Source organism: Vigna radiata, chromosome 5 (genome assembly GCF_000741045.1).
Source record: "Vigna radiata var. radiata cultivar VC1973A chromosome 5, Vradiata_ver6, whole genome shotgun sequence".
NCBI classification, from domain to species: domain Eukaryota; kingdom Viridiplantae; phylum Streptophyta; class Magnoliopsida; order Fabales; family Fabaceae; genus Vigna; species Vigna radiata.
In genome coordinates this window covers 22408793-22429579 of record NC_028355.1, presented here as the reverse complement: position 1 = coordinate 22429579, position 20787 = coordinate 22408793, and the positions used below count along the sequence as shown (strand labels likewise).

At 32.3% G+C, this 20787-nt stretch overlaps 4 protein-coding genes across 5 annotated transcripts; 2 read left to right on the top strand and 2 right to left on the bottom strand.

The window, feature by feature from the left end:
• Positions 1-373: 373 nt before the first annotated feature.
• LOC106761006 (uncharacterized sugar kinase slr0537) lies at positions 374-3587 on the bottom strand. Its single transcript, XM_014644473.2, has 8 exons — positions 3239-3587; positions 2904-3158; positions 2391-2462; positions 2253-2291; positions 1896-2003; positions 1433-1530; positions 1170-1281; positions 374-796 (listed from the first exon to the last, which is right to left on the bottom strand). The coding sequence occupies exons 1-8, from the start codon at positions 3410-3412 to the stop codon at positions 530-532; spliced, it is 1125 nt and encodes a 374-aa protein (XP_014499959.1). The 5' UTR covers positions 3413-3587; the 3' UTR covers positions 374-529.
• A 3564-nt stretch (positions 3588-7151) lies between these two features.
• On the top strand, positions 7152-11051 carry LOC106761993 (gamma carbonic anhydrase 1, mitochondrial-like). The gene is made up of 5 exons (XM_014645654.2): positions 7152-7315; positions 7492-7635; positions 7820-7945; positions 8023-8174; positions 10328-11051. The coding sequence occupies exons 1-5, from the start codon at positions 7201-7203 to the stop codon at positions 10610-10612; spliced, it is 822 nt and encodes a 273-aa protein (XP_014501140.1). The 5' UTR covers positions 7152-7200; the 3' UTR covers positions 10613-11051.
• A 1970-nt stretch (positions 11052-13021) lies between these two features.
• Positions 13022-17291, bottom strand: LOC106761992 (gamma carbonic anhydrase 1, mitochondrial). 2 transcript variants are annotated; one of them, XM_014645653.2, is made up of 6 exons: positions 17116-17291; positions 16796-16939; positions 16486-16611; positions 16257-16408; positions 13407-13692; positions 13022-13278 (listed from the first exon to the last, which is right to left on the bottom strand). In XM_014645653.2, exons 1-5 carry the CDS (start codon positions 17228-17230, stop codon positions 13408-13410), a joined length of 822 nt encoding a protein of 273 aa, XP_014501139.1. In that variant the 5' UTR covers positions 17231-17291; the 3' UTR covers positions 13022-13278; position 13407. The 2 variants fall into 2 exon arrangements, with proteins under 2 accessions (XP_014501139.1, XP_022636726.1); XM_022781005.1 differs by having other exon boundaries at positions 13277-13692.
• Positions 17292-17924: 633 nt separating this feature from the next.
• Positions 17925-19197, top strand: LOC106761757. Its single transcript, XM_014645328.2, has 2 exons — positions 17925-18311; positions 18418-19197. The coding sequence occupies exons 1-2, from the start codon at positions 18200-18202 to the stop codon at positions 18678-18680; spliced, it is 375 nt and encodes a 124-aa protein (XP_014500814.1). The 5' UTR covers positions 17925-18199; the 3' UTR covers positions 18681-19197.
• Positions 19198-20787: the final 1590 nt, after the last annotated feature.

Sequence of the window (20787 nt, the reverse complement as noted above, 5' to 3'; positions counted from 1 at the left end):
TGGTGAGTCAGGCCACGTTCGAATTTTTTTGGCTCACTAATAAACAAGTCAGGTTAGATTGACTTACTAAGTGATTAACGCGTGGTGGACCGGACTGGATCGAACCGCGTTACCCGTTTTGAGAGCTCTAATTAACCCTTCCCACGAGTAGTGTGCCCGGCTATTGGCTGAACAAAAGCCACAAAGTAAACCTCCTGTTAAATGTACACAACGGTTGACAAGCATAGAATCAAGTTGGAGATCATCTCAATCGACAGTTCAAGTTCGAAGTAAGAACTCAGAAAGTCAATTAACCATGTCTTAAAGTGTTAATATTAAAGTAGGAGAGAGTTTCATAATTGCCCCCAGCTCATGTACATTGAAGACTCAAACCAGATTGAATTTTCCTGAAAAATATATAGCTTCCATAACTCGTGTGGCTGTCATTTGAATTGTCAGTTAATGAATAATAAAAGACAGCAAAAAAAAAAAGAGCAAAAGAAAAAATCGGTATAATATAACCAAGGCAACATGAATAAAGGGAGAAAAATTAGCCACTATATTCATTTGCATGAATCTGTGTAGGCGTGGGAAGACCCTTGATCTGCATCTGCTTGTACATCCATTGCCAATTCTCTAATGTCACTTCACCACCAAGTGACCGGATAACAGATCCACCACTGCATGCGCCTACTTTGCAGCATTCTTCTAGTGATAGACCCTTGATCACTCCATACAGAAATCCGCTTGCAAAAAGGTCCCCTGCTCCTGTAGCATCGCATGCCTTCGTTTCCCCAATGGCTGGGACTCGTATCATCTGACATGTAAAAGGCTCAGTTTATGTAGTTAATAATTGTCTTTAACCTTTTAACACCTATTCTAGAACCCTAGCAGGCGCAAAGACCAAACAACAAGAAAGCAAAAGCTGCTGAACTTATCCCTAATGTTTTTTAACCACAATGTGCTTAATGTTTGTACAGTTTGTACACCTTTATTACCTCCCATCCTCTTTTACATATAAAACTTTCAATAACAAATTCGTACAAAGTAATAAACTACGCAAATGTCTAGCTAATTACGGCATCTTGAGGCAAATAACAAAAGGTTCATCGTGGGAGAGGAAACAGAGAATTGGGAAAGGAGCCAAGCAGAAAATGTCACAGAATGACAGAAAAAAAAAATTAGCATACCTCCTTTCCATGTTTAGCGATGCACCCATTAGAGCCCAATGTCACCACAGCCCATTGGCAGTATTTGGAAAGAAATTCTACAGCAGCAATAGAATCAGCATTCTGTTCACCCCTGTAATCCATGGTAAAGTAAATTGATATCACTTATTTACAAGACAAAATTACATGATACATAATTAATGAACAAAATTTCTTCATTCACTAAGAAACTGAAGATAAATTATATTTTCAATAATGCTGGGTGAAATGCAAACGACAGCCACCTTAAAAGCTCAGCTGCTTCATCCTCATTGGCAAAGCAAAGGTCTATATTCCCAGATTCCAGTAGCTTTAGAAGCGGTAGTTTAAAGTTCCTAACCATCTTGTCAAAATAAAGAGGTCATGAGTGAGAAATATAAGATTTAAATAAACTAAGCAGAAGACTTCTTAAAAACTAAACTTTCGTATTCCTATTTATAATGGTAGTCATCATGAGCACTTTCATGAATTAATATTTGAGATTATGCAGAAAAGAATACAAAGTCTTGTGGGTATAGCAAAAACAAACAAAAACTAATCAAATATGTTTAGTAATTATTTCTGTGGACAAACCGACTAAGAGTTATAAGACTTAGTAGCACTTCATAAACTCGGTTTTATCAATACAGCCCTTTTTGAGTTTATATGTTGGAAATGAAAACTCTAATCACAAACTTCCCAGGCTCAAGGAAGAGAGTTTTTAAATACCTCAAAACTGGCCAAATCCAAGGAAATAAGAAGGCCTTCCTGTTTGGCTAAATGAATTGCTGCTTGAATAACTTCCAAGTTGAGTATTGCATATCTCAACACCAACCACTGAAACGTAAGTATATAAAAAACCAAGTCAACAGAGATCCTCTAGGTGATACATTAATAGTGATAGATGTAGTACAATGGACACAAGAGCAAGCCATGTTAAAATAAATCGGATTTAACATGAAAAAGCGATTCAGCCCCTAAAATCTAATATAAAATAAATCCCAGTTAACACATTGACAATTAGAAAAACATAATTAATAAAATATAAAAACATCTAGAATAGGGTACCAAAGAAAAGTAATCAACCTTGGATCCCATGAAATCCTCTTTCATCAACTCTTGAGCCTTACGAAAAGGAAAAGGAGAGCATGTATCAGTCAAAAAACCTTCATAAAAGACACCCTACTCTACCCTCCAAGAATCCAGAAAGGGTGTTAGAATTACCTGAACTTTGACAGCATTTGAGAGACAAGGTCGCATTGTTCGGTTGCCCGACTCATCAACCAAGCAAACACACTAGTACACAAAACCCATTGTTATGCTTTATGGTAGGGTAAATCACATCTTGAGGTTATCTTAAATTCCTTGGATACCCTTTCTTTATTACTCCTATACCAATACTAATATTATACTAGTTTCATCAATTGTTTGAAGACATTATTTTGAAACATATTCTTTAAAAAAGTAGACAGTTATGCATAATTACAGAGACAAAAATTAGATATTGCATCTTTCAAGTGTTTTCTGAACTTTTGTATGACTTTTCCATCAAAATAAAAATAGTATCTCAGTAATCCGTGAAGTTTGTCTTAACGGATCCCCCGTGAAGTAAAAATCCAATTTTTTTTGTAAGTTTTTTCCTTCCAAGAAATTGGGGAAGTGTTGGTATAATTTGCTCTACACAATAGTAAGCACTCTAAGGGAAGTTTGTACGTATGAGGTGAGGATATAGGAAACCTGTGCCGTGTGCCCTTGCTTCTTACGGAGTCGTGACAGGTCGACGCCATTGGAGGTCATGTTATTAACAAAAAGCTGGCCTTGTTCATCGTCCCCGTAGGCTCCAATAATTCCGCCTGAAATTCCAAAACCGCTACTGAGCCCGCGAATTGTGTTGGCAACGCTGCCACCAGCGAGAGTTTTCATGGGAGAATGAGCGTCATGGGAGTGGGCTTTAACCTCGCCCAGTATGCCATTCAGTTCTTCAATTCCAACCTACAATGACATGGATGGGAAAATAATTTAGTTAACCGCGTTCATGGAGACAATTGAGTTGGATTACAAAGCGAACAAACCGGAACGGAGCCACCGCGCTCGCCGGAAATTTGACGGAGAAGGGACCAATCGACGGTGGCAACATTGTCGACGAGGGCGAAGGGCTGTAGACCGAGAACCAAGGGCGCGTGGCGGGAGTTGTGATTATGGTTTTGGTTTTGGATTTGGGATTGGGAAAAGGGCTCGGCACCCATTGATTACTGTGTAAGAAGTGTTAATTGTAAAAGCTGTGTATGGGAGTAAGTGTAGTTTGTTTTTATGGATCTATCTTTCTGAATTTGCATGAACGCGCCGTGACATTTGCGTCATTGGGCTCTCTCTCTCTCTCTCTCCCTCTGTGTAAACCCTTCTCTTTCCCTCTTAGCCAAGCCTCCCAAGAAGATTTTAATTTTACCCACACAATTACTTTCCTTAATTTGACAATAAAAATCTTTATTAAATTCCTTAATTATCATTTTTTTAATTAAGTCTCACTATAGTTTTTAAAATTTTATTTTATTTTTAATTCATCAAATTTTAACTTCTTACTTATTTTTCATATAATTTTTGTTATTTTTTCCACTATTTGATATTCAGAATTTTTATACTTTTAAAGTGTTAAGAAAGGAAAGATTTTATTGTTAATATAAAAATAATATCAAAACAATATATATATATATATATCATAACATTATTTTTATTAATTAAAGCAAATAAACATAATAATAAATATGATAACAACATCTACTAGGTTATTAAAAATTAATCGTTAAATATTTAATTAAAAAATATAAATATTATGACTATTTAATATACCAAAAAAATTAATAAGGTCTCAATTAAAATTCCATAAATTTATAAGAAATTTAAATTTAAATTAACTTTTTATTATTAAATTCTTTAGATTATAGTAATGTTTTTAAGTTAATTTTTTACTGTATTTTATTTAAACAAAAACAATATACAAGATATATATTGAAACAGTTACATTATTTTTAAGTGTATAATTCAGTTACCTAATATATTTAAACATTTTATAGATAAAATAATAACATATAACTTATCTTGTTTTAATATATTTCTTATAGCTGTTTCTAGAATAATAATTACTCCTTTTTAAAATAATATTATAAAGAAACTTTTTCAAGATTTTTTTTATATTTAAATTATTACTAGTTTTAAATTGCTTAAAAAAGGAAAAAAAATAGTGATAACTGGATTTTTTATATTATTTAAAAAATTTATATTATAATTACTAATTGAAATTGTAAAAATATTTTATTTTATCTATCTTTATATAAAAGTATTTTTTTATGGTACTAATAAATATATAAAAATAAGTTATAAGTTTATAAATACATTTTAATTATTTTTCTTAAAAATGCAAAGATTAAAAATAAACTTTGACTGAAAAAATTTATCCTATAAAAATTAAATAATAAATATGAGATTAAACCTAGTTTTTATTTATAATGAAAGTTTGAACTAATTTATCTATGTGAATTTAGTCAAATATTTACAAATTTAATAAATTTAGATCGTATTTTTAAATATAAAGTATCTTAAATATAAAAATTAAATTGAATAAAGTTTTAAAAAATAATTAATTTCAGTTTTGATTTAAAGGAAACAAAATGATATTTTTTTTGGTACTTGAATCGCATTAATTAATATTCCTTAATTTTAGAATAAATTGATCGTGAGAATAAACTAAACATTAATAATAACATGATACATGTCCAACACCAGCAATATGGGTAAAATAAATTGTTAAATGATTTTGATACTGTATTGAAAAATGGTATTTATACGAACTCATTTTAAATTTATCTAACTTTAATTTTTTTTACTTCAATGGATTTGGAGAAGAGTGATTCAATATATTTAAGAAAATTTGAAGATAAATTTTTTATTATTTATTTAAATAAATTTAAAAATAAATAAAAATAAATTTAAAAATAAATTTTTAATTTGTCATATAAATTAAATTTTATATTAATTTTAATAAATTTTACTTTTAAATTTATTTTCATTTATTTTCAAATCCACCCAAATAAATAATTAAGAAATTTATTTTCAAAATCATTTAATTACTTTCCCACAAATCTATTCAAGTAAATAAAAATATAACATTGTATTCTTTTTGGAATAAGGAATACAAGGAACCAGTGTGTTTCTTTAAGATGATTTGAAGATATATGCAAAGAACAATATGAGGGATCTGAGCAATACAAGAGAATCACAAAGGAAAGGGAAGTCACTAAAATTGATTTTATACAATAGTCCTTTTAAATTTTCAACAATGAAATTCCTTTAAAATTTATTTATATATAGATATAAATAAACATTAAAAACATATTTAATATATAAAAACATTTTCTAAACTTAATTAATCAATTTTTGAATTAGATAAAGTAATTATGATATTAAATTAATTATGTAAATCACAATAATATTATATATTAACACTTTAAAAATGATATATTTTTTTTAATTTTTAATTTAAAAAAGCTTCAATCTAACCCATGAACTTGAGGTGCTGGAGGAATGAACTAAAATTAACCACCAAATGGAAAATTTCAACTCAAACTATCTTATTTTAAAGGAGTTGATAAAACTGATCTAAACTCTTAGCCATAAGAATAAAATATTAATTTTACATTATAATTTATTTTATTTTTTTCTTATTACCTAATTCATTAAATTATTACGTGAAAAATCTTACGAGAACTAAAAACAAAATTAACTTATAACATATGAACGGAGAATTTAAAACCTAATCTTAAAAATGGGTTTTGTAAAATTGAATTAAATTTAAAATCTATTTCTTTAACCCAAAGTTTTTATAATCTCCACCTTTAAATCTTTTTATTTTTACCTCTAAATTCTTACTATAAACAATATAGCTTTACATTTAAAATTTTCATATTCATTCTTTATCTTAAATTCATCATTAAAAACAAACAAAGCCTACATGTATTGTCCCCTAACATTTAAAAAAAAAAAAAAATTGTTCTAACAATAATTAAAAAAGGATTTTAAAGAAAAGTATGAATCTGAAGGGTGGTAAGGTACTGACGAAGACTCCAACATTGAAGACCATTGATGAAGCATAACTCATGTTGAGGGGAGTCAAAGTCCCCCAATTATTTTTTCTTTTCACACATTTATATTAATGCATAAATAATAATATTATTTTTAATTTTAATGTCTATAAATCTAATACCTTTAAAGTTTTAGTATATATATTTTCACATTTTCAACGTATTTATTCAAGATCTATCACTACTTAAGGCCTGTGAAAAGACGTGCTTAAGACTTATGGAAGAGGAAACATATATCAAAGGAGGAACAACCATGGGAGAAGCATACTTTCATGACAAACAATATAGAAGAACGAAGAGTAGAACAAAACAATTCAAAAAAAAAAAAAAATAAACACGATACAATTTACACTCAAATAAATCCATAAAGTTTTTATGCATTTTTCATTTATTCTGGAATGTGAAAAATACATTTTCAAGAGACAGAAAAATTCCAACTTTTTTTAGTACGAAAGTACGTCCATCACTGTTCATCATGTAGCTGTATTTTGGAAAACTCATTCTGAAAAACAATATAGAAGGTCTGGAAAGTTTGTTTTGAAAAATTTAGTACGGAAAGTTTATTTCAAAATGTATTTGGTACATTCTGAAAATTCTGTTTCTAAAATTTCATTCCATTCCAAAGTTGTGTTCAAAAAAACTTGGTCCGAAAGTGACATTTATGGGAGTAATTTTGAAAACTTGAGAGGAAACACTGAAGAAATTGTAGGGGTGCAGGAAGTAGGAATCAAAATTTTCACACCCAACTCAACAAGCTGAAAAAGTCCAACGCAGTTAGTTATGGGCCAGGCCAATTTTTGGTACTGGTGGAAACCCCAAAATGCCCTCTCCATGAACCATGGATACTCTACTTCCATTTTGATTGGCAGTGGAAGCGTAAGCAGCGAGCAGTAGTGGAAATGGGAACCCTTGGGAGAGCGATCTACAGCGTTGGTTTCTGGATTCGCGAGACTGGACAGGCCATTGATCGTCTCGGTTCCCGCCTTCAGGGCGGTTACTTCTTCCAAGAGCAGCGTTTGTCTCTCTCCCCTTTTCATTTTCCTCTTTCCCATGCCCTAATTTCTTCCATATTATAATCACGTTACATTCTATCATCACTTTTCATGATTCCAGACTTATGTTCTTCTTTTCCACTTAGATTCGACCAGGCAGTGACTCAGCCAATTAATTGTATTCCTTCTTGTGATCAGTGTCTAGGCATCGAACTCTGATGAACATATTTGATAAGGCTCCTGTTGTTGATAAGGATGTATTTGTTGCTCCAAGTGCCTCCGTCATTGGAGACGTTCAAGTTGGTAGAGGATCATCCATTTGGTATGGATGTGTCTTGAGAGGTAAGCTATCCCATTGGATGAATCAGATGTCCCAACATTTCAAGGATATTATTTTTTTCTCTGCCATTCTTGAACAGATTTCGTGTTATGTGATCTTTTAATGTAAATTCAACGTCACGTGTTTTGCTTTTTCTTCACTGTTGATATATGTGTTAATCATGTGCCAAATTTATTTTATGAATAGGTGATGTTAACAGCATCAGAGTTGGAAGTGGAACTAACATACAGGATAACTCTCTGGTGCATGTTGCAAAGTCAAATTTAAGTGGGAAGGTCTTGCCTACAGTTATTGGGGACAATGTCACTGTGGGTGAGGAACATTTTTGTAAGGATAAAGAATGGTGCAGTGTTCCGTTCTTAATGGGAATTTATGTTTTTACTGAACAGGTCATAGTGCTGTTTTACACGGTTGTACTGTTGAGGACGAGGCTTTTGTTGGTATGGGTGCCGTATTACTTGATGGAGTAGTTGTTGAGAAAAATGCCATGGTTGCTGCTGGAGCCCTTGTGAGACAGAATACAAGGATACCTTCTGGCGAGGTATGTCTGTATGTGTTTACTGTTTGGCTACATTAAATAACGAGTATTAGGATAGTTTTTTTGGTAATGTTAGTCTACATCTATTTTTGGGATTCATTCCATTGTTGAGTATTAGTTTTCGTGAAGTAATAATGTTCTTGCATGTTCAACAAAATTTCGTGAAGTGTATGAACACAAGTAAATTGATGCAATAGGTCAGAGAAAAAAATATTTGTTGACATTGTCACTTCTAAGAACTTTAATAAAAAAGAGAAATTTAATTTAATAAAGGAGATAGTGGAACTTGATCCATAAGTTGTAACCTTAGATCATTTGCAAGGTAATGATGATATGAAGAATTTTAGGAGTTGACATGGAGGAGAATAAATAACTATCACCAGAAATGTAGTCAGAAACTCCCGAATAAAATATCCATGGATTTTGACATTAGTTGATTGAGAGACACAGATAGTGGGAGCTTTAGTAGCACAGGCTTGTTAGTGGCCTTTAATTGAAGACATTCTTGTATTCTGCTTCTTACATTCTTGCTTTCCTAACAATAGATAGATAATTCTAACCCACCTGTATGTGAACAGCGTGCAGCTGACAGTTGTAGGCAGTGCCAGTAACTTGACCATTAGAGGAGATAGGCAGAGTGAGAATGAAACTGCCGTTATAACAGGTTGTAAAATCTTGCTGTAATGCTCGAGTGAAAAGGCAATAAACAGCATCAATATTTATGTACATCTAAAAATAAATTACAATTACGAGTAATAAAAATCCGAAAAGCAAAGTCTCCGTCTCTTCATTATTAATCTAAACTAGGCATTAATCTCCAACAATGAAACTGCTTCTAACATTTTCCTCAAAGCCGTTTCTCACCTATTTTTGCTCAAAGCTGTTGTGTTGCTGTCCTTGTGTAACGACTACCATTAATGTGAGCGGAAGTAATATTAGACCTCAACCAACAGACTAACTTGATATATTCACCTGAGATCATTTGGTAGTGTAAGAAAGGAACTCTACCCGTCGCATAATAAAAATCTTGGTATAATTACTTGTCAAATTAAAAACCTTGGGATAATTGATAAAATTGTGAGCTGTTGCTTAATTAAAAGCAAGAACCTTGGTATATATTAAATCGTATGATGTTGCTTATGGAAACAAGAATCTTAGTATAGAGGATGGATAATTACCGAGTTAATAAGTTGGGTGAATACCAAAAGAATCTGACAAGGTTAAGAATACGAAGGAACCAAAGGAAAATTAAATCTTAACGGTCTTTGCTGATGCAAAATTATCTGTATCTTGATTTCACTTGAAGAATAATGTATTGCATATACATGTACGATCATGAATATTACGTAAATTACGAGGGAAGTGAGAATGAGAGCAATTTTTTATGAAATTTGAATCAAATCTGTAAGTTATTACACCTGGTAAAATTTAAAACAAATCCAAACCTAATCTGATGCGCACATAATAGTGAAAGTGCTTGGTCATTGTGATCATGTTTATGAAATTCTGATGTTTCCAAAGCTCCGATACAAGTCCGTTTGATGCCATTTTTATCTTAGCTTTGGTTTTGTTGACTGATCCACAAAGTTTGTGAGTCCTTCGTGGGAACACTTGTATTGCATCAACCAACCCTATCACTATGATACCTATCAGTTATGACCATACAAGAAACCTAATATCTTTTATGGGGAAATACTTTTGGTTCTTAACTCTCACCTTATCAACAAGCCCCAACCCAGTACCATATACCACTTTTCTTGAACTATTACTTGTTACTTTTGTCATGATTCTTACATTGCCTCTTCAATAGATACCAATTGAACCTGTCCCTAGCAAATATCGTCTGGACCCGTCTGATCCGAGAATCCTTGTATTAATTGAATATGAATATGAGTATGGGTTATATCATATTTTTTTTTTTTAAATTGGGTATGGAAATGTCCGTCCTAATACTCATCTTGTTCTTATACCCGGTTTCTATTTTAAATTACTAAAATACATTTAATTTATTAGTTAATTTGAAAACCCCTTATATCTAACTGCGTTATCTTGTATACTGTACTATGAGTTTTATCATAAGGTTCAAACTATCAATTTTCATTCTTTTTTATGCATGTTATGTGTGATTGGTGATCTGCAACTTAGATATTTTACAGGTATGGGCAGGCAATCCTGCAAAGTTCCTGAGAAAGCTAAGTAATGAAGAGATAACATTCATCTCCCAGTCAGCCATCAATTATACTAACCTTGCACAGGTCCATGCTGCTGAGAATTCGAAGTCGTATGATGAAATTGAGTTTGAGAAGGTGTTGCGAAAGAAGTATGCTCGTAAAGATGAGGAGTATGACTCTATGCTGGGTGTTGTTCGCGAGATCCCACCAGAGCTTATTCTTCCCGATAATGTCTTACCTGATAAAGCAGAAAAGGCTCTTCAAAAATGAGGTATTTTAAAGCATTGTCTTCAATTCTAATATTGAATGACATAATGGGACTTTTTTGCATTTACAAATTCATGGAGGAGGGATTTTTTTTCATTCCCAATAATACCAGACATTGTCTGCGCTAGAATCAATCGTGCCTCCTTATGATCGAGGAAGCAGTTATTCCTTAATATTTTAAATTCTGTTCACTAATTTGGTAAAGGCAAATGCCATGTAGAATTATGTATGCCGCCGATCTCAGTGTTTGTTGTATCCAGTGCAAGTGATTTCACATTTTTTTTTATCTTGATAGACAATTTTTAGTGCTCGTTGACATGTTTTATTGACGAGTTTGTCTTCAGTATGGTACGGTTGGGATAATGATTATTGCATGGCGGGTGAGAGAGGTTTCAGTAATAATGCAGTTGCAGAAAGAATAGAAGTTGGGTATCTCTGAAAAGGAACTTATTGTTTATTCCTTTTCCGTCTCGATTTCGTCTTAAAAAGTGCAGTTACTTTCGATGTACTGATAAGAGTTTTATAAAACTTATTGATTGTTTAAAATGAACCTGTTCATATGGAACATTACGAATTTAAAGGTGATCCAAAATTATCAAATCACGGCTAAAAGTAAAGATATTTAAGATCTTATTTTTGGTCAATTGATGAAAGTGTTACATTATACTATCTTTCAAAAATACCACATCATTGCTCGTGTATTCCACTAAGCCAAGCAGTTTTTATACCTGGATATCTGCATCCATTTATATATATATATATATATATATATATATATATATATATATATATATATATATATATATATATATATATATATAATTTTAAATATATTAAAATTCAAATCAAATAATAAAATATTAATGTAAATTAATTTAATATTCTAAAAAAAAAATTTAAATGAATTGTATTAAAATATAAATTTTGACAAATTAGTATTTTACAAAATAACTGCATAGGTGTAAAAAAAATATATATGAAGTCAAATTTTAAATGATTATTCTATAATTAATATTTTTTTACTAATAATTTTGTTTTGGTTACTTCAATTTAAAAAAAAATAACTTCAATAAAACTTATTAATAATTATTAGGAGATAATAAATTATTTATGAGTAAAATGCCATTATCTTTCAAGTAAACCGTATGTATTGAATTCCTAAATCATTAGATTTTTTTTTATGTCTATTAAGTGTAATAAGTAAATTGTTCTGTGTTATTCACTTATTTGATAATTAGAGTTGTTCTTTGATAAAATATTACTGAGTAAAATTCAATCTTTTTTTTTTTTCTGTTCTTAAGGTAGAAAATAGAACCAAAAATTCTTTTACTTTATCATCACATGCTCATTACCCATTAGCTGGTATCCATACATCGTCCTTGAACAGAGGTCATCAATGCTTCATTAGTATAAGAAATTGTGAAATCCCATAAATTGGTAATCTTGAACTAGTGGCGGTTTTTTACTGCACCTCTATATATTTATTCTTGCACTCTCGTGTAAAAAAAAAAATTGTTTTTCATAATTTGAAGTCATTTTTCACTTAATTTTCGGATTGCAGAATCCCAATTCGAAAAGTCATATATTTAACTTCTGGAATCAGAAAAGTCAGATGTTTACGAAGGTGAGGGAAGAAGCTGCTTGGACTAGTTGTAGAACAGGAAAATCAAATTGGGCCTGTGAAACCAACTTGTCCCGTAGCTCATCTTATTTTAATTCTTGTAGGTTGATGGTAGCACTGACCATCCTATTGAAGTTTTCAAATTTATTTTTTATTCATATAAATAGAAAATTACTAAAATAAATAAGATAAAATTTGCGGTACAACGCAAATTTTAAATAGATAAACTTTTTTTTTATCAAACTTGAATATTGTTTGATGCATTATCAAATTTTAAAATATATTAAAGAGTAAATTAAGGTTTTCGGAAGAGCATCACAAATCATTGTAGGAAATTATCCTAAAACGAATCATTATTTTTCGTATTATATTAGAATTTTTCATTTTTAATATACTATTATTCCAATTTACATAACATAGCATGATTTTTCTTTTTCAATATACTGTTATTCCAATTTATAATATAGCATGCAGTACAACTATTTTATTTAGATTAGGTTTTTTTCTGTGATGTGGCTACCAACGGTCCCTTAAACGCAAATAATAAGTACTATTATTATTGTTTGAACAATGGAAATCCTAAATTGCTCTCTCCGACAAGATGAAATATTCTATTTTAATTTGTAAAAATACATTTCTGATTGGAAGTTGAAGTAAAAGTGTGCCATATAAAACGTGTCATATTGAGCCAAAATCTACCGTAAATAAGCTTTTTTATATAACACATGCTTCGTGTGGAAAAATCGTTCTTAAAGCCACGAAATAATCATTATCCCAACCGTAAACCATACTGGAGACAAACACAGATAGGTGTCCTCATTAATAAAGATGTCAACGAGAACTTATGAACCAAGTTGACAAATAATGCCTTTCAACATACAAATCAAGATAAAAAAAAATGTGAAATCACTTGCACTGGATACAACAAACACTAAGATCGGCATCAATGATTCTACATGGCACTACTGTGCCTTAACCAAATTAGAGAACAGAGTTCAAAATATCAAGGAACAATTGCTTCCAGGATCGTTAAGAGCCATGATTGATTCTAGCGCAGAAAATGTCTGGTATTATTGGGAATGAAAAAAAAAAATCCCTCTTCCACAAATTTGTAAAAGCAAAAAAGTCCCATGATGTCATTTCAATATTGGAATTGAAGACACTGCAATAAAATACCTCATTTTTGAAGAGCCTTTTCTGCTTTATTAGGTAAGACATTATCGGGAAGAATAAGCTCTGGTGGGATCTCGCGAACAACACCCAGCATAGAGTCATACTCCTCATCTTTACGAGCATACTTCTTTCGCAACACCTTCTCAAACTCAATTTCATCATACGACTTCGAATTCTCAGCAGCATGGACCTGTGCAAGATTAGTATAATTGATGGCTGACTGGGAGATGAATGTTATCTCCTCATTACTTAGCTTTCTCAGGAACTTTGCAGGATTGCCTGCCCATACCTGTAAAATATTCAAGTTTGCGCTTGCAGATCATTAATGAATCATAACATGCATATACAAATAGCCTAACCAATACTAGAATTATATTTTTTTCACCAAGAAATGAAAATTTAGATAGTTCGAACCTTATGATAAAACTCATAATACAGTATACAAGATCACGCAGTTCAAGAGCCAATGCAAGAATCAAGACAAGTGGTATGTGGTTCTGGGTTGGGGCTAGTTGATATAAGAACCAAAAGTATTCCCCATAAAGAAATTAGGATTTTGTTAAGGTCATTTCATAGGTGCCATAGTGATAGGTTGTTTGATGCAATGCAGGTGTTCCTACATAGGATTCACAAACTTTGTTCATCAGTCAACAAAGCCACAAGCAAAGATAAAAAAGGCATCAAGTGGACTTGTATCAGAGCTTTGGGAACATCAGAATTTCAATTCATGATCACAGTGATCGAGCACTTTCATTATTGTCTACACAACAAATTAGGGTAGGATTTGTTTTAAATTTTATTAGGAGCTATGAGTTGCAGATTTGATTCAAATTTCATAAGAAATGCTCTTATTGTCCCTCATTTACTTAGTAATATCCATGATTGTACCATGTATATACAATATATAATTCTTTCTGTGAAAAGACCGATAGATTTAATTTTCCTTTAGTTCTTTCGTATTTATGAACTTGTCAGATTTTCTTGGTATTCAACCACGTAATTTCATCTAGTGACAGCGTTAATTATACAACTTCTATACTAAAATTCTTGTCTCTATAAGCAACAACATACCAAGTTTGTTGCTTTAATTAAGCAACAGGTCACAATTCTGACAATTTCTTGTAGTCATACCAATCTTCTTAATTTGACACGTAATAGGTTGTGGTTTGATAAATACTAAAGTTTTTTTTTTATCAAGCAATGAGTAGAATTTCTTGCTTTCACTACCAAATTTGTTTTGGAATATCTCAGGGGAGCATATCAAGTTAGTCTGTTTGTTGATATCTAATATCACTTCGGTTTGAATTAATGGTAGTGGAGACACAAACATAGCAAGACAATAGCTTTGAGGAAAAACAGGTGAGAAACATTCGCACTCTGCCTCTCTCCTCTTATGGTCAAGTTGCCGGCATTGTCTGTCTACAACTGTCAGCTGCTCACCATACGTGGGGGTTAGAATTATCTCTCCCATTGTTTGGATAAGAATGAATGTTAGTAGCAGAATATAAGAATGTGATCCATAAAAGGCCGTCACTAAGTTAAATCATCTTGTGACACTAATGCCTCAGCTGTCTATGTCTCTCAATCTACTAATGATCAAAATCCATGGATATTTTATTTGTTTCTAACTACGTTTCTGGTGGTGATTCTTTATTCTCCTCCATTTCAACATCTAAAACTCCTCATATCATCATAACCTTGCAAATGGATCTCAGATTACAACTTATGGTTCAAGTTCCACTATATCCTTCATTATTAAAATTTGTTTTTTTATTAAAATTCTTAGAAGTGACAATGTCAAAGAATATTTTTCCTATGACCTACGGCATCAATCTGCTTGTACCCATACACACCAGCAAGAATAGAAAAAAAAATAGACAATTTGTTGAAATTGCAAGAACATTATTACTTCATGAAATCTAGTAAACCTTATGCTTTCTGCATCTCTCGATGATGAAGTTCCTTATTATATTGTACCCATCAAATGCATTTTTCTAGAATATTCTAGGCTCTAGGACAAGGAATACTGTATGAAGATAAATGAAGCACCCACATTGCTGAGTATTGTGATGCAGAATGGGTAGAGTCTCCATATGATAGGATATTCTTCTACTAAAAGGTATGTATATCTACCAGTTGAAACATTGTCTCTTGGAAAAGTAAGAAGCAGATGTCGAGACAAGATTCTATCCAAGTTAAAAGGAGTGTTACAAACAGTTTCGTGTTGGAAATAATGTCTAGACTAGATGAATAGATAGAGACTATGCAGATAAATAGACACAAACTTTATGATCATTGCAATTTACTTATATCACAGAATATATGGATTAAATTAAAAAGAATACTAAAAAACTTCAAAAAAGAGAGTAAATAGAACATATGCTGATTTTGACCATTTAGATACTTATAAGTTATATATCACAGAACATGTGGATTAAATTAAAAAGAAAAAAACAAGAGAGCAAATAACACATACACTGATAAGATTTTTACATTGTCATCCAGTCATAAATCATCATATATGGTAAGTATGTTGACTTAAAAAAAAAACAAACAACTCAAATCATACCAAAGATGATTTCTATCAGCTGATAAAGTAACATTTCCTACATGACAGTGCTTAGAAATTTAACTCAATCCCCAGAAAATCCAAAAAAAATAAAATATAACACGATGGTAAATAAACAAACACCAAATTGTAATTGGTCCTCCTTGCCCCAGACCGGTGGTACAGTCTACTAACTCAACAATGGAATCAATCCCCAAAAAGAAGTAGTCTAACATGACCAAAAGCCTAACCTAATACTCTATTTTTGAATGGGTGTAGCAAAATGTAAACACGCACAAACATACCTCCCCAGAAGGTATCCTTGTATTCTGCCTCACAAGGGCTCCAGCAGCAACCATGGCATTTTTCTCAACAACTACTCCATCAAGTAATACGGCACCCATACCAACAAAAGCCTCGTCCTCAACAGTACAACCGTGTAAAACAGCACTATGACCTGTTCAGTAAAAACATAAATTCCCATTAAGAACGGAACACTGCACCATTCTTTATCCTTACAAAAATGTTCCTCACCCACAGTGACATTGTCCCCAATAACTGTAGGCAAGACCTTCCCACTTAAATTTGACTTTGCAACATGCACCAGAGAGTTATCCTGTATGTTAGTTCCACTTCCAACTCTGATGCTGTTAACATCACCTATTCATAAAATAAATTTGGCACATGATTAACACATATATCAACAGTGAAGAAAAAGCAAAACACGTGACGTTGAATTTACATTAAAAGATCACATAACACGAAATCTGTTCAAGAATGGCAGAGAAAAAAATAATATCCTTGAAATGTTGGGACATCTGATTCATCCAATGGGATAGCTTACCTCTCAAGACACATCCATACCAAATGGATGATCCTCTACCAACTTGAACGTCTCCAATGACGGAGGCACTTGGAGCAACAAATACATCCTTATCAACAACAGGAGCCTTATCAAATATGTTCATCAGAGTTCGATGCCTAGACACTGATCACAAGAAGGAATACAATTAATTGGCTGAGTCACTGCCTGGTCGAATCTAAGTGGAAAAGAAGAACATAAGTCTGGAATCATGAAAAGTGATGATACAATGTAACGTGATTATAATATGGAAGAAATTAGGGCATGGGAAAGAAGAAAATGAAAAGGGGAAAGAGGCAAACGCTGCTCTTGGAAGAAGTAACCGCCCTGAAGGCGGGAACCGAGACGATCAATGGCCTGTCCAGTCTCGCGAATCCAGAAACCAACGCTGTAGATCGCTCTCCCAAGGGTTCCCATTTCCACTACTGCTCGCTGCTTACGCTTACGCTTCCACTCCCAACCAAAATGGAAGGGTAGAGTATCCCTCTTTCATGGAGAGGGCATTTTGGGGTTTCCATCACTATCACAAAAAACGGGCTTGGCCCATAACCAACTGGGTTGGGCTTTTTCAGCTTGTTGAGATGGGTGTGAAAATTTTGACTCCTATTCCTGTCTCTGCATAAACAATTTATACTATTGCAGGGTTGAGAATTAGAAAGATAATGATTGAAAAAAATATTCAGTCTTGGCCAGAGAAGCCACATTGTCACCTATGACAAAAGAAAGAACATCACTCAGGAAATACTATTCTGTAAGCTGCCAAAATTTCTTTTGAGGAAGGTGGCGTCGACAACTTAGTATTCATCAAGTAGTTATACCCATACATAAAATCTGTCTAAAATAATATATGTGAAAAAGAAGTATAACATCTACCACTTAGAAACTCTTACAATATGAATCTTATTTTAAATGGATCGTATCATAATATATGAATTTAAACTATTTATATTTTATTTTACAAGCTTTATGGTATTATAAAAATTCCCACTTTTATAAATTTTAATTTGTGGACAATGGTAGATGGCTAGAAGCGGTGTGCAAATTGTACCAAGCCACGACGGATGCTGATATATTCTATAACCAGACAGATCAATTGCTGTAATAATAACAACAACCATCCAACAACCGCGAAACCAAATCACTAGTTTAGTTGTTAAAATTTGACTTAGTTTATATGCTAATTAATAAAAGCTCAATCGCATTGAGTTTGTATTATTCATTTAGTCCATTATTCTGATAGCTATTTGGTTTAAACATGGCCAGCTAATTTCATGAAGGCACAACCATCGTATTCAACGCCTATCCTCTTCTCCCTCACACCCAAAACTTCTTCTGCTGTAAACCATACTTAAGAGCTGCATGAAATTCGTCTAATTTTCCCAACAAATGGGTGAAAGAACTCTCGTTCCAATTTTCGTCTTCTGGGCTTTCCTTACCATGATCACTCCCACACTCATTCTTTTGTCAGAGAATTCAAAGGCAGACCTCCAATCAAATGGTAAAGACCCTTTACGTAACTCTTTCTTTTTCCTCACTCCCCAAAAGTGATGATAATACAAATTAACTAGTTTTCATTCTCTTCACTGTCTATGTCAATTTTACAGGAAATATAACTGAGGGAGTGAAACTAGAAAGAATGATTGTGCACACAGAAAATTATATCATAAAAACAGCTTCAAAGCCACCCAAATTTCAAGAGGAATTAGCACCAGCTCCAGAACCATTACCAACTACTGCAACAGTTACTCCAACTCTGTCACTTTCACATCAGAATCGTACTCTTAAACACAATACAACCCATGATGTGCTTACTCTCTCTTCTCCCAGAACAATACACTTCAAAGTCAAACAAACAGATATCAGATAAACAACTACTCGGTTCTGCTTTGCAGGCTTTGGATCTCAGATTGTTGTGTCCTCAAACCTTGTGGAAGAAGAACAACTTAAGTTGGTGAGAAACAGAATTAATTCATTACATAGTTACATTGTAGATATCTACATATGTTCATACCATGATTCTAAATTGATATAATTTGGTTGTTTCGCAAAGGCTGGTCCCAAGACCAAGTAATCCCATTGGAAAATTTGATATGTTAGGGAAATTCTGTTTATGTAGTTATGAAACTATAGAAAGTGTCTATCATACCATCATGAGCAATAGCATTTTATAAAACTAAAAGGGGTAATCAACAAACTCTATACTTGCACCGATTAATGCAGTTAATTTCATTTAGAGAAACTATCATCCTGTTTCTAAATCAAATGTTTGTACTCTGATCACAATTGAGCACACCGTGACACTTTTTACCGAATTAATTGTTCCTTCCCTCACCAAAGTACATAATTGTAACTGCGGCGTAATACTGAAGCTTGCTTGCTCATCATCGATGACACTTTCCCTTTCTGTTCAAGCATCCTTGTCATGATTATGGATAATTTGAAAGAGAAAAGTATCAGTTGTGTAATTAACAGTCACCAGATTTCATGCTTTAGAGCATGTGCCTTACTTAAAAGGACTAGAACAAACGAGCCCTGTCTGGTACTCTAATGACAGGGTATGGTCATGTACTCAATTTCTTTGCCCAAATCACACTCACAAGTTTAATTTATTTTCACCGATATCGTATCACAAATTATTGTTAATTACTCTCAATTCTCAATAAATTAATTGATTCACTATCTGACTATGCTCAGTTATGTAAACGCTAATATATTTAGAATTTATTGACTTAAAAAAAAGCACGTTCGTTTGTGTCTGACGTCTGCTTGACGCCATGATGAGTAGCTTCGAATAACAGGTACATTGTGAAATGATTTTCTCCGGAAGGACCACCAGAGTGCTTCCTATGGGCTATGGGAATTTATGAGTGATTGGTGCATTAACAATGAACTGACAAAAACTATATTCGATTTGCTATTTATGAGTGATATCTGCCACACTGATGATTCAATGAATGAGCCTATTCACTTTTAGCAAGGCAACCAGGAGATTTTCATTTAGATTTCGCGACGGAATTAAATTCAACATTAAGTAGAGTAATACTGATGTCTTTTTATGTATATTTGTAATTTTAATACTTATAAAAAAAAAAGAGGATTACTAAGAAAATATTATAGAAGGATTTTATAATTATTCAAATTAGTTTACAAAAACATGAAACTATTAATATTCCTTGGAACTGCCTCGGCAAGTTCAGGGACTGTTGACTGTTTCACTTCTCAGATTCAACTGTATAGTCTCATACCTATATAATTTCTAGATCCTCTCATTTCAGTGTATCTTCGATTCGTTTATGTATCTCTTCTACTGGAAGCTTGTCAGGAGTCGCTCCTAGTCTATTCCGCATTCGTTCATGTATCCCTTTCACTGAAAGCTTGTCAGGAGCCGCTCCTTGTCTGTGTCTCTTGCACTCCATGCCTCTTACACCGGCGACCACTCATCGCCCTCGTGGGTGTCACATTCCTTATAGGTTTATTGGAAAAAAGAAAAATAAATCTTTAAAAAATACAACCTTTGCTTTACAGAAATAAAATAAATTTATATTTAACAGACACCATTTTCGGTTTTTGTATGTTATCATGCTCCCTTATAACATGCAAGAAAAGCTATCAACGAAGTAAAGTGATACACTAAAGTTCACCAAAAATAGGTTTAAATTAAGAAATTGTGATGTTTGGAGTAATAAAAGAAAAAAGTTAGTTTGCCACACGCATGAAGAAAACGATTCATTGACACTACTTTTAATAATATAATAATATATTATGATTTTAAATTAAAAAATAATATAATTATAATTAAAATATTATTATTTGACGGTAACAAATGAATGTAATTTGTCGTTTTGTTGAGTTTTAGTAAAATTAATCTTGTTACAAAAAAAAATTATTTGAAATATTTAAATTTTTTATATTCATTTTTTATATTATTTTTTCTAATTTTTACTTTATTTCTTTTTTAAAAAACTCAATATTTT

Coding starts and splice junctions, on each gene's coding strand:
- LOC106761992 (XM_014645653.2), bottom strand. CDS start 17,230: ATGGGAACCCTTGGGAGAGCGATCTACAGCGTTGGTTTCTGGATTCGC. Junction 16,612..16,795: donor GTATGGATGTGTCTTGAGAG/GTAAGCTATCCC, acceptor TTTTATGAATAG/GTGATGTTAACAGCATCAGA. Junction 13,693..16,256: donor CAAGGATACCTTCTGGGGAG/GTATGTTTGTGC, acceptor AATATTTTACAG/GTATGGGCAGGCAATCCTGC.
- LOC106761993 (XM_014645654.2), top strand. CDS start 7,201: ATGGGAACCCTTGGGAGAGCGATCTACAGCGTTGGTTTCTGGATTCGC. Junction 7,316..7,491: donor TTACTTCTTCCAAGAGCAGC/GTTTGTCTCTCT, acceptor TCTTGTGATCAG/TGTCTAGGCATCGAACTCTG. Junction 8,175..10,327: donor CAAGGATACCTTCTGGCGAG/GTATGTCTGTAT, acceptor GATATTTTACAG/GTATGGGCAGGCAATCCTGC.
- LOC106761757 (XM_014645328.2), top strand. CDS start 18,200: ATGGGTGAAAGAACTCTCGTTCCAATTTTCGTCTTCTGGGCTTTCCTT. Junction 18,312..18,417: donor GGCAGACCTCCAATCAAATG/GTAAAGACCCTT, acceptor TCAATTTTACAG/GAAATATAACTGAGGGAGTG.
- LOC106761006 (XM_014644473.2), bottom strand. CDS start 3,412: ATGGGTGCCGAGCCCTTTTCCCAATCCCAAATCCAAAACCAAAACCAT. Junction 3,159..3,238: donor AGCGCGGTGGCTCCGTTCCG/GTTTGTTCGCTT, acceptor ATGTCATTGTAG/GTTGGAATTGAAGAACTGAA. Junction 2,463..2,903: donor AGCAAGGGCACACGGCACAG/GTTTCCTATATC, acceptor TTTGTGTACTAG/TGTGTTTGCTTGGTTGATGA.